This window comes from Ochotona princeps, chromosome X, assembly GCF_030435755.1.
Source record: "Ochotona princeps isolate mOchPri1 chromosome X, mOchPri1.hap1, whole genome shotgun sequence".
NCBI classification, from domain to species: Eukaryota; Metazoa; Chordata; class Mammalia; order Lagomorpha; family Ochotonidae; genus Ochotona; species Ochotona princeps.
Window position 1 is genome coordinate 9,772,445 of NC_080865.1, and position 14,810 is coordinate 9,787,254.

At 50.7% G+C, this 14,810-nt stretch overlaps 1 protein-coding gene across 1 annotated transcript; it reads right to left on the minus strand.

Annotated features, from left to right (window-relative positions):
• Positions 1–750: 750 nt before the first annotated feature.
• Positions 751–14,077, minus strand: USP11 (ubiquitin specific peptidase 11). Its single transcript, XM_058658764.1, has 21 exons — positions 13,908–14,077; positions 9,017–9,126; positions 8,715–8,845; positions 8,299–8,416; positions 7,823–7,968; positions 7,632–7,693; positions 7,423–7,519; positions 6,911–7,084; positions 6,649–6,807; positions 6,098–6,322; positions 5,892–5,975; positions 5,687–5,781; positions 4,510–4,716; positions 3,879–3,931; positions 3,416–3,673; positions 3,253–3,323; positions 2,846–2,958; positions 1,868–2,017; positions 1,656–1,771; positions 1,372–1,460; positions 751–1,287 (listed from the first exon to the last, which is right to left on the minus strand). Exons 1-21 carry the CDS (start codon positions 14,060–14,062, stop codon positions 1,150–1,152), a joined length of 2,751 nt encoding a protein of 916 aa, XP_058514747.1. The 5' UTR covers positions 14,063–14,077; the 3' UTR covers positions 751–1,149.
• Between the last annotated feature and the right edge of the window lie 733 nt (positions 14,078–14,810).

The following is a 14,810-nucleotide window of genomic DNA, read 5'->3' on the forward strand; positions in this document are numbered from 1 at the left end:
AGGGGTAAGAGGGATAAAAGGAATCTTCTTTAAAAACAACAGAAAAGTTGGGCCCGGCGCCTTGTCCTAGTGGCTAAAATCCTCGCCTTGAACGTGCCAGGATCCCATACGGATGCCGGTTCTAATCCCAGCAGCTCTACTTCCTGTCCAGCTCCCTGCTTGTGGCCAGGGAAAGCAATCAAGGACAGCCCAAAGCCTTGGGACCCCGTACCTGCATGGGAGACCTGGAGGAAGTTCCTGGCTCCTGGCTTCGGATCGGCGCAGCACCGGCCATTGAAGTCACTTGGGGAGTGAATCATTAGACGGAAGATCTTCCTCTCTGTCTCTCCTCCTCTCTGTATATCTGCCTTTGCAATAACAATAAATAAATCTTTAAAAAAATAAACAACAAAAAAATAGGCAAAGCTAGGTATGATTCGCTAATTATGACCAAGATATGGATAGGAGGAGATGTTAACAGGGGAAACAGGCTAAGGGGTTCATGGCAACTCTTTATGTTATAATTTTCGCTTTGTAAACCTAAACTTGCTCTGAAATAAAACATTAAAAAAGATCTGTCGCTCTGCCTTTCAAGCAGAAGGAAAAAAAAATCCCAAAAAATAAAGTAAAGCACTCCAAACAGTAGCATGTGGCACACGCACGGTACGCAATGACCACTTGGAAGAGCACACATCACACGCACCCAACAGTCAGGTGGAACCCAGCACTTCTCAGTAAACACTGGGGAGGGGGAAAGAACACACCACAGAACAAGGAACACAATGCGCTTTATATATAACACACCAGCAGAGGATACATGTTTCAGTAAGAAAATACACTCTGTGTTCAAGTGAACCCCCACAGCAGCCATTCAAGAACACTCTGGGGCGAGGAAGAAGGAAGGGGACAACCATAAATAAAGACTGGGAGAGGAGGGTGCTGCTCTAAAGGGGACACACAGGTGGGGAGCGCACTGCAGGGTAGGGTGGGGTGGGATGGGGCATGAGTTCCTCCTCCCAGGAGACAGCAATGGAGCGGCACAGGAAACAGTAGCCATGATTAAGCCGTTAGCACTGGTGGGGGCGCGGAACACAGAGAAGAGAGCGGGGGTGGACACAAAAAGCAAGGTGACAGGAGGACTTCCTTCCCTGTGGCAGGCCCCAGGGCCGCTCAGTTCACATCCATAAATTCAGAGCTGGCAGAGGCCTGGGGGTGGGATGCGCCACGCTGGGACTGCAGGCGCTGGGACTGCAGGCGGCGACGCACCACATCCTGGCGCTGGTAGAAGAGGACGTAGGCCGCCTTGGACTGCCGGGAGAGGACAGGACTCAGCACCCCCTTCAGGGGGCGGGGGCAGGTGGGAGGAGGGAGAAAGGAGGGCTGATGTCGTACCTCAATCTGATTCTCATTCACAGGGGAGACGCTGTTATCATCAAAGTAGTGCCACTGGCCGCTGTCCTTGTTGCAGGCAAATGTTGTGTCTGGAAGGAGCAGGAGCTGTCCTCATCTGCCTGCCCCCCCCACCCCTAAGAGCTGTTGGCATCCATGCCCACCCCCATCCCAGCAACCTTGCCTATGGCTCACCCACCATCTAGTCATCCACTGGGAGTATCCTTACATCCCCCCAAGTCCAGAACCTTCCCAGGGTACACCCCTGCCCACGGCCTGGCACATACAGTGTCCATCACGCAGGCCCCCATAGTGGTTGGAAACCGCGATCAGATCGTATTTGTACAGCTCTGGAGCCGACTCGTTCTGCGGCTTGATGACAAATTCAGAGAAGTCCAGATCCCTGCAGATCAAGACAAGGCCATGAACACTGCCTGCCAGCACCCTCTCCCCCTTGCCCCTGCCTCACCCCCAGCCTGTCCTCGCCCTGCTGTCTCACCGGATAGGAAACTGCACCAGGGTGTCGAGCTTCTCACGGGAGAACTTGGAGTAGGAAAAGCGCTTCAGGTGAATGATGAGAATCTCAGGCAGCAGCCACAGGTCCAGCTTCTTGGTGGCGAGCTGGTGCTGCTTGCAGGAGGGGCAGTACCTACACACACCCAGCCCGTGTCACGGACGAGACCCAGTCCGAGTACACACTGCCTGCCGGGGCCACGGGCCACATGGGGACTCCCAGAGATGTGCTTCCAGTCTGAACGTGCCTGGGGCTGCAGTCTGCTGGCTCCTGGCTAAGAGCCTCTCAAGCACTCAGTGAGCCATCTCCTGACTGCCTCTTGCACGTGCTCCTCCTCAATAACGTGGTAGAATGTGGTATTTCAGTGTGACTTTTGCTCCAGGAAATGCTAGTCTTAATGAACAGTCTGTATCCCTCACATTTTCCTTCTTCATATTTCAAACAGCCCCCCCCCGCTATGTGCTGACTGCCTACTGCTGACCCAGCCTTGAGAACTACTTCATGCCTCAGTGCTGCTTCTCTATGCTTACTCTACCAGTGTCTGCTGAGCAGCCAACAAACACCCGCCCCAACTACTCTAAGCAGCAAAAGGCCAACCTGCAGTCTTTCCCCTCCTTATCTGATGGAGAAGGCAAAGATCGCCTGAGGAGATCCAGGACAAATGGCGGTAGTGAGCTAGAAAAGCAAGGCAAACTAGGCTGGAGGAGGGGTGGTGCCAAACAGGGTAGTGAGAGGTCTTCCCAGGGCATCATAACTGTTCAAAGACCCCAGCCTGGAGCTAACATCCATGGGCGAAGAAATAGTCCAGGTCAAGATTTGGAGGTGAGGATGCGCTTGAAGTGTTAGTGCCAGTGTGGTGAGCAGGGCCCAAGTGAGGGGGCAGGTAGAAGGAGACACACTTCTTGAGGCAGCAGGCTTGGGCAGGTAACACCTCCCAGAAGCGCCCCCCCCCCGGGGCCTCACCAGGGGTTCTCTTTCTCTAGGGTCTCCACCGTGGTGAAGAGCTCGATGCATTCCTGCAGCTGCACAGGTGCTTTTTTCAGCATGTAGCCAACACAGTCATGTTTTACGTAGCCCTAGAGTGGAGCAAGCAGGCAGTTGCAGGGCTGGGTATGAGGGCAGAGGCAGTGGTGGAAGGGAGACACCTAAGGGGGCCAGAGCACAGGATTGGTGTTAGCAACCTATGGCCCCTGGAATGCTCAACGCACGTTCAGGTTCCAAAGTCAGGTGAGACCTGGACTCAGCATTGCTGGCCTTGCTTCCAGCTGGTGAAGTCCAGGGGCAGGAGTGTGGGGGGGTGTAAGGACATGTAAAAAGTTGAGGGGTGTGAGCTCAGAATGTCACCCCCCCATTCCTGGGGTCCCATTTACCTCAGCCTCTACTTCATCATAGTAACGACGCTTCATCTCTGGCTCCCAATCAATGGCAATGTATGGCTGAGCTGTGGGGCGACAGGGAGGTGTCATGGGCCCTGCTGCTAGGAAGTCCTATCCCCCTCCTATTCCAAGCCCAGCTCCCTGCCACAGGAAATACCTTGGACATCCTCAGGGGAGTTTGTGCGGTCGCTGGTCCCATTGGAGTTCACGGTCTGAAGAGTGAACAGTTGCTTGCGTCGTCGCCGCGGGGGCCACTGGGATGAGCGAAGACAGTTATCCAAGAGTAAGGGGCACCTCCTTGAGACCCCAGAGCTGGGCCCAGCCTGCTCTGGCTCAGGTTCTCGGAGGCTGCTCCGAGTGGAGGGCCCAGGCATAGCATCTTTGTCCTCGTCATCAGTGTCCTCGTCCTCATCATCTTCATCACCTAGGACGGGGGGTGGGGGGGATGTCGGAAGAGGAAAAGGTGAGAGTCCTGGGGGATAAGGTGCAATGCGCATCTAGAGTCCTGTGAGGGGGGTCAGACCTGCCCCAGAACCCCCACCTGCTGACTGCTGGCCCCTCACCCCCAACTCAGGTCAGATACTCATCCTTGTTGACCTGCTCTCCCACTTCTCCCTCACCTTTCTCATCCCCTTCGTCTTCATCATCTGAGCTTGGTTTGGTCACGTAGCGCCTGCGATAGAGCAGAGGAAACTCCCAAGGCAGGGCACAAGGAGGGCGGGGGAGGGGCAAAGCCTGGGACTTGACTGATGATCATGGGACGTCACTCCTGCACCTCAACAGTTCTTAAGGGCCTAGCAGGTCTGATGAGGTGACATGTGATACATGAAGAGGCTTGCGTGAGAGCAGGGGTCGGAGGGCATAGTGTGCTGTGGGCCACAGTCAAGAGCCCCTCAAGAAGGAACGTCTGTGTAAAATGAAGATGACGCATGGCCTCGCTGCAGGTAGTACTCTGGGATTTAGGTACAGTGAAAACCTTTCAGTAAAGAGACAACCAGGTCCTTCCATGGAGGAGACAATACCATGTTAGGTGAGGTGTTATTTCTGCACTCTGCCTGACCTGTTCACCTCTCTGTCTCTAGAACCTAAGACAGGCCAGCATTGAAGCCAGAGGTCTCAAGAAGGCAAAAGTCCTCCAAATTCTGTGGCTGGGAGATAATATGAACTGCCTGTGGGAGGTATCTGGAAGCAGCTAACTGTCCAGGTTCAGGTCCCACCCTACCCCCCATCCCCCAGGAAGGAGACACTTACGAGAGCCGGTACATCAGGATGTTATACAGGCCTTCCCAGGAGAACCGGTCCCGGGGCACTGACACCAGGAGAGGGTGGCCAAAAAGCATCAGACCATAGTAGGAGTTGTTGTAGTCTCGGGCCGGGGTGCGCTCCCGCATATAGACAGGAACCACAATGTCCTCTCTCGAGCCCTCGGTTGCCTCAATCCGACCTGTCACCTCGTATCTGTGGAGGGTCATGCCCAATCACAGCAGCCCAAAGAGCCCCGGTTCTGTTGAGGTTGCTCTACCCACCTCCCCTCTCACAGTCTGAAAAAAACAAATCCCTGTTTTGTGCTTCACCAACTGTAAAGACAACTTAACCATAACACATGATTTATATGCTATTTTACAATGTATTCTGGTATAGCACTGTAAGGGGTTAACAAATTTTGTGACAAAAGGTTTGTGGTGTACCCAGTTAAGCAGGTGTAACATTGCTACTTGCAAAGTTAGCACCTTGTATTGGGGTGCTGGTCTGAGTTGCAGCTGCTCTACTTGGGAAACAGCTCCCTACTACTGTGCCTAGCAGAGCACCAGAACAAGCTCAGGCCCCTACCGCCCATGTGAGACGACCTGAATGGACCATTGTGACCATCTCCAGACTGGACCAACAGATGGCAACTTCTCCTTCTCTCTGCTGCTTGCTTTTCAAATCTTAAACATGCGTACACACACACACACACACACATTCTTTTCTGCTCATATTTTCCTATGTTTTTAGTTACCCAAAGATTTGAAAATTATTCTGAATGTTCCCATGTTCAGAAAGCATCTTAGTGTTCTAGATTTCAGAACCCCCTGTTTGTTGTGAAGCCTTTGACAGATTAAGGAGTTTAGCTCGGGGTCTGGTACACAGAAGGGGCCTACTGGGTGACGAGTGACAAAAGAACAAAATAGCAGCATCTCTCCTGTAATGAGGAAGAAAACTCCCAGGGACAGCCCATATTAAGGTATTCAGCACTCAAGTTGGTATTTTGGTATTCAGTACTCAAATTGCTGATAGCCCAAGCCCCCTGGCCCAGCCAAAAACCTGTGCATGGTGCCAGGTGAACAAGGCACAAGAAAGGAGAAGGCCGTTCAGGTAGCATGCACTGTTAAAAATGAAGTGGATCCAGTCCAAGAAAGCACCATCTCCCCGGGGTCCCTTGACTCACACAAAGATATCATCACGGTCCAAGATGGTACTTAGAGGGTCCTCCAGCTGGTACAGCTTATAGAAGCGGTGGCTGAACACATCAGCCACCATCATCTGGGAATGGGATGAGGGGATACTGGTCAGCCTGCAAGGTGTTTCCCGGACCCTTGTGCCTCCTTGCCCCTGAATCTCACCCCCTTCAGGACTTCCTGTTAGAGTCTCACCCTGTCTGGTGCAATGCCAGTGTGTTTAGATAGAGCCACACACAGATCCGAGATATTGCCTTTTTTGGGGACCACAACACGGTGCTGAAGGGAGAAAGAGTATCCACGGAAGATCAGAAGGGTTTGAGATAAACGGATCCAGGGAGCTCGAGGCTGGGCAGAGTAACAAAATCCAACTCACTGTCCCTTATCACGCCCACCCATACCTGTTCAGGCTTGCGGCGGGGATCCATGGGGATAAAGAAGACCTCCATGACCCTCTTGTGGCTGACAGGAAGTGGGACGCTGAGGTAGCAGAATGGGTCAAAGGTCACAGACACGTGGCCACAATCAGGGCACACCAGCGTGGACTTGAAGAGTCCGTGGAAAGTATCCACGATCACAGAATCATTCCGACGTTTGTGGTTGTACCAGGCCTCCTGAGCGACCTCCTGTTGGAAGTGTCATGATGGGCTGGGGGGAAGTTGCCCAGGACAGGTGGAAACTACAGTTTGGGATTCCCAAGATGAAAAAGGAGGCCACTGCCAAAGTGCAGAAGAAGAGGCGATATGGAGACTTGGCTTGCTCTAAGAGCTGGGGTTTGGTTTATTTGGGGTAAGAGCTTGGGTTAGGGTTGACTGTGGGTGGGTAAAACGGCTGAGACTGAGGCAGGAGGAGTCACAGCAATCGGTTGGGCACTAGAAATCCCAGGGGAGGCCACCAAACTCTGGAGGCAGAAGCCACGCTGACTGCAAGGGGCCCTTCCGGAGCACCCCACCTGATCTGGCCGCCCAGCAGCATCGCGCAGCTCCACATACTCCTTCTTCTTGACCCGGTTCAGGTCCTCGTGCAGCCCATCCAGGAGGAATGACAGCAGCTCCTGGGAGTCGTGCTGCTGGTAGCCCAGAAACTGGGAGGCAAAGTGACCCACTTTGTTCTATGGTAGGCAGAGCAGAAGAGAGTGAGAGAAGAGGCCGTTAGTTGGCAGAGGCAAGAGAAGTGCAGGGTGGGGCTGAGGACACCCTGGGGTGACGTCACACCTTGAACACATGGGGCACAATGGAGCGGTGGTGGCCGGACCACGCCTGCTTCACCAGGTCCGCGTAGGCCTCTGCGAGTTCACCCTTCATGCCTAGCGGGTTGCGGAAGTTGAGCTCGTGTACATAGCGGTTGTTGAGGAAGTACTCTGTGAGCTGTGGCACGTTGCTGAGGCACTGTAGGGAGCAGGGCCAGGGCAAAGGGGCAGTGGAGAGAGAGAGAAGGCAGCCACAGAGAGGACAGAGGAAAGGAAGAGGGGAGAGAAAGGGAAATCAGGGTAAAGAAAATGTTAGTATTTGCCGAGAAGAGAGGGGCAGCAAAGAGGAGCCCAGGGAAGGGGTGGAGGGAAAGCAGAGGGAATACCTATTTCAGGAATACGTATGAGCATGCTGCCCTGTGAGGCCCTGGCTTCCAACCCAATTCCGTGCCCTGTGTTTCCCCTATTCTCTTCTCTGCCCCCAGCTCCTGGAGCCCACCCCTGTGGCTGTGACAGACCCTGCTCTCATGGTCCAACCTGCAGGGCTGAGTTCATGAAGCATGTGTTGCCCAGATTGGTGAGACCACAGATTCCTGGTTGGCCCTGGAAGTCCTCATCTTCTTCCGACATGTTCCTGAGTTGAAGGAGAAACTTGTTTTCCGAAAGCCTACCTCATGTGGGCACAATCATTTGGCTTACCACAGGGCACCCCTACTCTGGACCATACTCCCCCCCAAGAGGCTTACATGACATGCAGCTGTGCGCTGGGCCAAGTGCCATCTTTGTTTCGGGTCTCCATGATGATTAACTGGATGAGAAAAGCAGCAAGGAGGGGAAAAAGCAGCATTGACGGAGGGCCTGAGGGGCACCTTGCCCTCACTTCCCACAACTGGACACCACCAGCCTCCCTGAGCAGCAAAGTCCTCCCGACTCTCACCTGCCCAGACTCGAGGGCAGCATCAAACACTGTGATGTGTGGGTCGCACAGGCGATCAAGAGTGCCATCCGAGTTCTTGGCCCACAGCCGCGTGTCTCTCTGCGGTTCCACCAGGAATTGTTCCCGAGCTGTGAGCAGGACATGGTCTGGGCAGGCAGAGGGAGCACATTCAAGATATTCTCTTGGCCCAGAGTGATTGACCCATTTTAGCATCGCTGACCCATCCTCACAGACCTTGTACCTGTGTCCCCATCAATCTTCAAGTGACTGAGCCACAGCCAGCACTCAGAATGTATCCCGAGCAGAACTTCTCCCCAACACCGAATCACTCTATCTGACCTAGCCAATGCCTTCTCAGTCCTCTCCAATCTGATCAGTATATGTTCCAGGGTGCCATGGTCTCTTTCCACGCACACTCATGCCACCGAGCTGCAACTCTCAGGAACACCAACTCATTCCATGACCCCTGGACTCACCGACAGAGTCCATGTGGCTGAATTTAACAGTGCGAGTTGTGCTCATATCATTGTGTCGGACGAGCAGCAGCTCTACAGGGTACACCTCCACCTTCCTCATGTTGGATAGCTCTACGACCTGTGAAGGCAGCGGTCCACACACGGGCATGTTCACATGGATGCACACAGACACAGGCGCAAGGATGTGGGACTGAAGGAGCAAACCCGCTGGTTTTCAACAGTACCATACCAAGACACATGCTATCTGTGAGAGGACCTCAACCAGCTCCCACACACTGGTAGAACTACACAGAAAATACGGATATGCATACACACAGGTCTGGAGCCATCCTACAGCTGGCAAGTCCATCCTTGCACCCAACCTCCCAGGGACTCTACCCCTCAGCAGCACCCCCCCACACACCCATCCACTACACCTTGCGCTCAATGGGTGGCTGGCCATGCTCTAGGCCATACCAGCTGACCATGTCATTCCAAGCAGCTGCTGGCAGCAGCACATAATCCTTGCCTTCCACCAAACCTTTCTTCAGACGCCAGCTTATCTGATCTGGTGAAGGGGAAGCAGAAAGAGAACCAAGAAAAGAAACCAATGAATCTCTTTTGGTCATTTGACCCATAACCTAGCTTGGAGAATGAGCTTCTCTGGTCATTTGTAGGGACAGAGGGGACAAGAACTCCTGGGCTAAGTTGGTGAGGGCACGGGGGAGAGGCCTCATACCTTCAAAGAGAATGGCATTGTTGATACTGCCAGGAAAGGTGCACGAGTTCTGATCACCTCCCTGCACATACAGCTCCCACTGTTTATACCAGCGCTGCTCCACAAGGAACCTGGGCCAGACAGGGAACAGGGTGTTATACAATTAGCAAGGACAGGAGGGAGGAGTCCTTATACCACTTCTCACAGCCACCACAGTACAAATAGTAGCATGGGCCAGCGCAGTACCCTAGTGGCTTTATAATCCTTGCCTTGAACACACCAGGATCCCATATGGGTGCCTGTTCTAATGCCAGCAGCTCCACTTCCCATCCAGCTCTCTGCTTGTGGCCTGGGAAAGCAGTCGAGGAAGGCCCAAAGCCTTGGGAACCTGCACCCACGTGGGAGACCTGGAGGAAGCTCCTGGCTCATGTCTTCGGATCAGCTGTTTCGGCTGTTACAGCCATTTGGGCAGTGAACCAGTGGATAGAGGATCAATCCTTCTATGTTTCCTCCTCTCTGTAAATCTGACCTTTCCAATAAACATAAATAAATCTTATGCTCACATGTGGGTAACACCCTTGGGTGACTCAACCTACCATCAACCCTATCCTCCAACACACAACTTCACCCTCTCCTTTCCTCCTCCCTCATCATTGGTTTTGCCTCCACAATAATTCATTCCATAATGCTAATCTATGGTTTATATTACCTTCAAAACACAGGGAGGCGCTGCTTTATTTGGTTTTTAGCCTTTCAGCAAGAATTAGCATCATATGATCACCATATTGCCTCAATGCAAAGACACTTAAAAACTGAACAAATCACAAACCTGGAAACACAGTAGCTTTGAGATCAGGATGCCTCACAATCAGGCCAGGTGGCAATCCTGACAAAGGTGCTACTGTTGGTTTCAGGATCATTCACAGGGCGTGAGCCAGCAGATAAAAGATCTCTCTCTCTCTCTTGCCCTGCCCCCCACAATACCCACACTATTACATTTACTCCTATAATTGTGCCTTTACCCATGAAAGAAAGGCAGTAAGAATGATCACATTTCTTTGACATGTTCTAAGCTTTAATCAGTTCAAAATGCATATGAGAGCTTTCATTTTTCAAACTTTAAAAAAAGTCTATCTTGCTAGGTCAATTACAATGAGATCCGCTAACATAAATATCTGACAACATTTCCAGGGTTCACTTCCTAAACCACAATGTTGCTTTCCCTTTCCCCACCACTATCCATTCAACCATTGCTGCAAGGCTCTGAACCCAAGCACGCTGCCTGCCTTTACCTGCTCAAGGGCCCCAGGACAGCTTACCTCTGCTGGCCAAGTCTGCACCCACCCTGCAAAGACCTGCTAGACACTCCCTAGCTCCTCCTGACTGCATCCTCAGACAGACTCAAAACTTCTCAGGTTATTCTGTTACAGATCTGAGCTGATTCCTAAAATGTAACTTCTCCTAGAAACTAAATCAATTAAGACAACCAAATTTAATTCACTATCCTGACCCAGCCCTGCCAGCTGACAAGATGGAAAGCAACTATTACTACTCATACAAGGTCCCATGACTTGGGGGTTGTCTGTGACTCCAAAATGCTTTTTAAACACGAAGTTCCTGAGCACTGTAGCAAATGCCTGTAAAATGTGCAGCAAATTAGCCTCAAGATACTTCACTCTCATCTAAGCAGATCAGCCTTTAACTAATTAAAGAGTGTTTAGCAAAAAAAAAAAAAAAAAAGAAAAAAAAAGTCATGATGCCCACAAGAGCTGAACTAGCATTGGGGTGATGATTTTCTTTAATGAGGTGAAATTTACATAAATTTAGCCAGTTGGAGCTGAACAATTCAGGGGCATTTAGAACATTCACAATTTTGCTTCTTGGTGGTTTTGCTAAAATCAAGCTGTAGAACATTCACAATGGTATATGACCACAACCTCTACCTTGCTCCAAAACACTGTCATCACTACAAAAGGAAATCTGGTACTGCTGGGGTAATTCTACAGGCTGCTGCCAGGATGTCAGGATGTCATGTCTTATCTACCAGTGACACAGTCCTGACAAGGCTCTGATGACAGGAAGGGTGCAAGAAACAAAGCCCTGAGGCCATTGTAAACTTTTCCAGGTGGGCTATACACACATCCTGTGTATCACTTGTTTTCAGAATGGACTGAGGCTGGAGAGTTATGACGTAATGTAGAGAAACATTGAGCTTGGTTTTAAATTCCTGACTGGGGAATTTCAATTTATCTCCCAAGCAACAGGAATGCACACTTCACTGCTTCTGTTACTAAAGAACAGAAAAAGCAGGGCAGAGTAGAGCAGGAAAAGGGCATTAGGAAAGCCTCTAAGGTTTCAAGTGGTGAAGGAACAGCAGGGGTCCAATATGGCCGACCCTGACGGAGAGAGAGGAAGGGAGTACGTCATCGGAGACGACAGAAAGCAAGCAGTGTCCCAGCCTCTTAAAGCTCTGGAAGTGATTGTAAGCATTTAGTATTTACACCGGGCAGCTGGCAGAACACTGTAAGAAATGAACATGCTACATATCTCAAAACGACTTATGACCCATGGTAAAGAGGCACAACAACCCTGAAAAAGCAGCCATGGCAACACCCTGAGTGCTGCACCTGCCTGACATAAGGGCTCGCAGCTATGTCATATTTATTACATACAAAGTATAATTTCATACACACATGCACATTCCATAGGTGTAAAGGAAAAGCTTTCACAATAAACACTATTTAGGAATGCATACACAGGTGGTAAAAGACTGGAGCAAAAGATGCAGCTGACCCGGAACACCTCCCAGGGATGGGGAGAGGAGTGCTTCTCCCTCTGGGAGGCGCCCAGGAGGATTTCTTAAGGTAAGGTTTGGAATCTGTTAGCCTGGTGATGAAGTTTTTTGTTTTTTTTTTTTTACTTTGTAATACTCACAAAATGGAATATATATACACACACAAAGAATTCCTTGTAAGCCCTGCATCCAGATTTTCCAAATCTAACGTTTTACCCATTTTATCAAGTATTGCTTCTTTATATGCCCTTGTGGATAATCTTTTTTTTTTAAATTGGTCTCCTGCTCTCTCTGCCAACAAAACGGATTTGGGTTTTAAAATCTGAAAACATCCTGCATATTTGTGATGTACAAGGTGTTTTGACACTTGTGGAATGACTAAAGCCAGTTAACATATCCATTGCATGATATACTAATTAATACCCTCTTCCCTGGGGTGAGGACATTTAAAATGGGCTAGCAGTTTTGAAAAACACAACTCATTATTAACATGAATCACCACATTTTACAACAGGTCTCCTGAACTTGATTCTTTTTTTTTTTTTTAAAGATTTATTCATTTTATTACAGCCAGATATACAGAGAAGAGGAGAGACAGAGAGGAAGATCTTCCGCCCGATGATTCACTCCCCAAGTGAGCCGCTATGGGCCGGTGCGCGCCGATCCGAAGCCGGGAACCTGGAACCTCTTCCAGGTCTCCCACGCGGGTGCAGGGTCCCAAATCTTTGGGCCGTCCTCGACTGCTTTCCCAGGCCACAAGCAGGGAGCTGGATGGGAAGTGGAGCTGCCGGGACTAGAACCGGCGCCCATATGGGATCCCGGGGCTTTTAAGGCGAGGACTCTAGCCGCTAGGCCACGCCACCGAGCCCTGAACTTGATTCTTATTTGATTTTATATGCTTTCACCAAAGTCTTTGATATCCCTTTCATGTGCATTTTTGCGTATACCATGGAAATAAGCTGCTTGCACGAGGCTTGTGTTTACCTCTACATTTTTTCAGTATGCATTTGCTAAAAACAAGAAACTTCTTTGAGAAACACAATACTAAAATGTAACCCATGAACTTCAGCTACATTTTATCTTTTTGTTTTTTTTCTTTTATAGTAAAACATGAAAAATAATTTCATAAGGGAAATAAATGCTCAAGGAGCCGACTGAGGAGCACATGCTGCATTTAGTTACATAGGCACTTGTTAAACAAAAGCAATTCTTTCAATCTGTAACTTTCCTTGCATGTTCTTCGCAATCATGTTTCTGAAGAATACAGGTGGTTTATTTTAGTAGGATCCTGGGCAAGTAGTATGTCCTAAGTACTTTATGCTATAATCTTCTACTTTTTACAGATTTCAGAATTTGAAAGGCGAGATGCAATTTGGTTGGGGAAAAAAAAACCCAAACCAGTAAATTTCAGAAAGGAACTGATTAACAAAGTAATTGATAAAACCGGATTTACCAAGATATGCAGTGATTTCAATAACTATTGATCCTGGTTATATAAAAGCACTAAAATAGAAAACTGCATATCAAGGTCCCTCCCAGGCTAATCACCTGCACATCCTCCCTTCCTGGGAGAAACAGCTCGTCCTCCTGAATCAAAAAGCTTGACGCATCACAAACTTTACTCATTTGTAGTCGCCATTTTCTGCCTCATTGGCACAACCTCCTCTCCAGTCTGTCCCAGGGCTCAGGCCACGCCCCCCGAGCTCCAGTTGGTTCCCAACGGTCGGCAGCCGTGGGCACAGATCCTGCTGACGTCCCCAAAACTTCCCGCCCCCATAGACAGGGCAGACCACGCCCCCAGCATGATGTCGCCAGGTCCACCTTCTTCCCGAGCTCCTAGTGGGACACGCTGGTCGGGTCCCACCTCCCAGGACTGCTCCTTACAGGTCCCGCCCCCACAAGCAGTCCTATTTTGTTCTCAGTCGTTAGGCCCCTCCCCTTTCCCAGCCAGTGCCATTCACCTCCAGTACGGCCCCGCCCCTCTCTCCCGCAGGCCCAGCAGCCCTTCCCCCGCCCCCTCCAGCACTTCTCCGCGGACCTGGGCTTAGCAAATCCTCCGCGGTCCTTAACGCCCCCGCCGTCCCCCTCTAACGCGGGCTCCACGGCCGCCAATCTCACCAGCTTTCGCCAGTTCGCAGAGGACGCTGTCGCCCATTCTCGCCGTTTTCTATCTGCTGTCGTTGGCTGTCGAGGCCTGGCAGTGCCTCTAGCTGAGGCTGTCTGTCCTCGGCCGCCTCTGTGGCCGCAGCTCGGTCCGCTGCGACCGCCGCCATCGCCGTTCGTCCTCTCACTGCCGACGCAACTGAAGATAGGAAGACCCTCGATTGCCACTTCCGGATTCGGGGACCGGAAACGGAAGCAGAGCCCCCCTAGTAACCAGGGGGCTACTGCCATCTTGGAAGTGGGCCCCCACTCTCGGACGAGTTGGGGGGCTGGGCGAGCATTAAGCAGAGGACGACCAATAGGCAGGGTAAAGTTGGGAACCAAGACAACTAATGGGTCGTGGGACTCTAACGCCATGTTGAGTTAGGGTAAAAGGTTGTTTGGAAGACCGAAGTCAAGGTTCCAGGGGTAGGTGAGGACAAGGTGGGGTGCTGCAAACAAAGGTCCCCAGTCTTCCCAGCCGTGTGCTTTGCTGAAGACTATGGACCTTTACCCTGGGAGCAATGTTTCTGTTATCTCTACACTACAATGCCCTTCCTTCATTAAACTGCTGTTCTCATCTGTGAAAACTTTTTGCTAGAGTTCTGCATGTCCAAACAGCAGCTCAAGCCTGTGGGTCATTGCATCTCTTCCTGAAAGAAACGTACACACTAGACTAACAGACTGTAGCATGTTCCAGACACATTAGCCCTAGGCCCTGACTGTTCCATTGGAGTCACAGCAATGATCAGTAATAATCTAACCAGTTGAAGTGCTTTATTGCGCTTAAATAGTACATAGTATCCTTGTTGCCCAGGGCCAACTATGCGGGAAACTGAGGACCAGAAATGCTACCTCACTGCCTCCAAGATAGTAAGT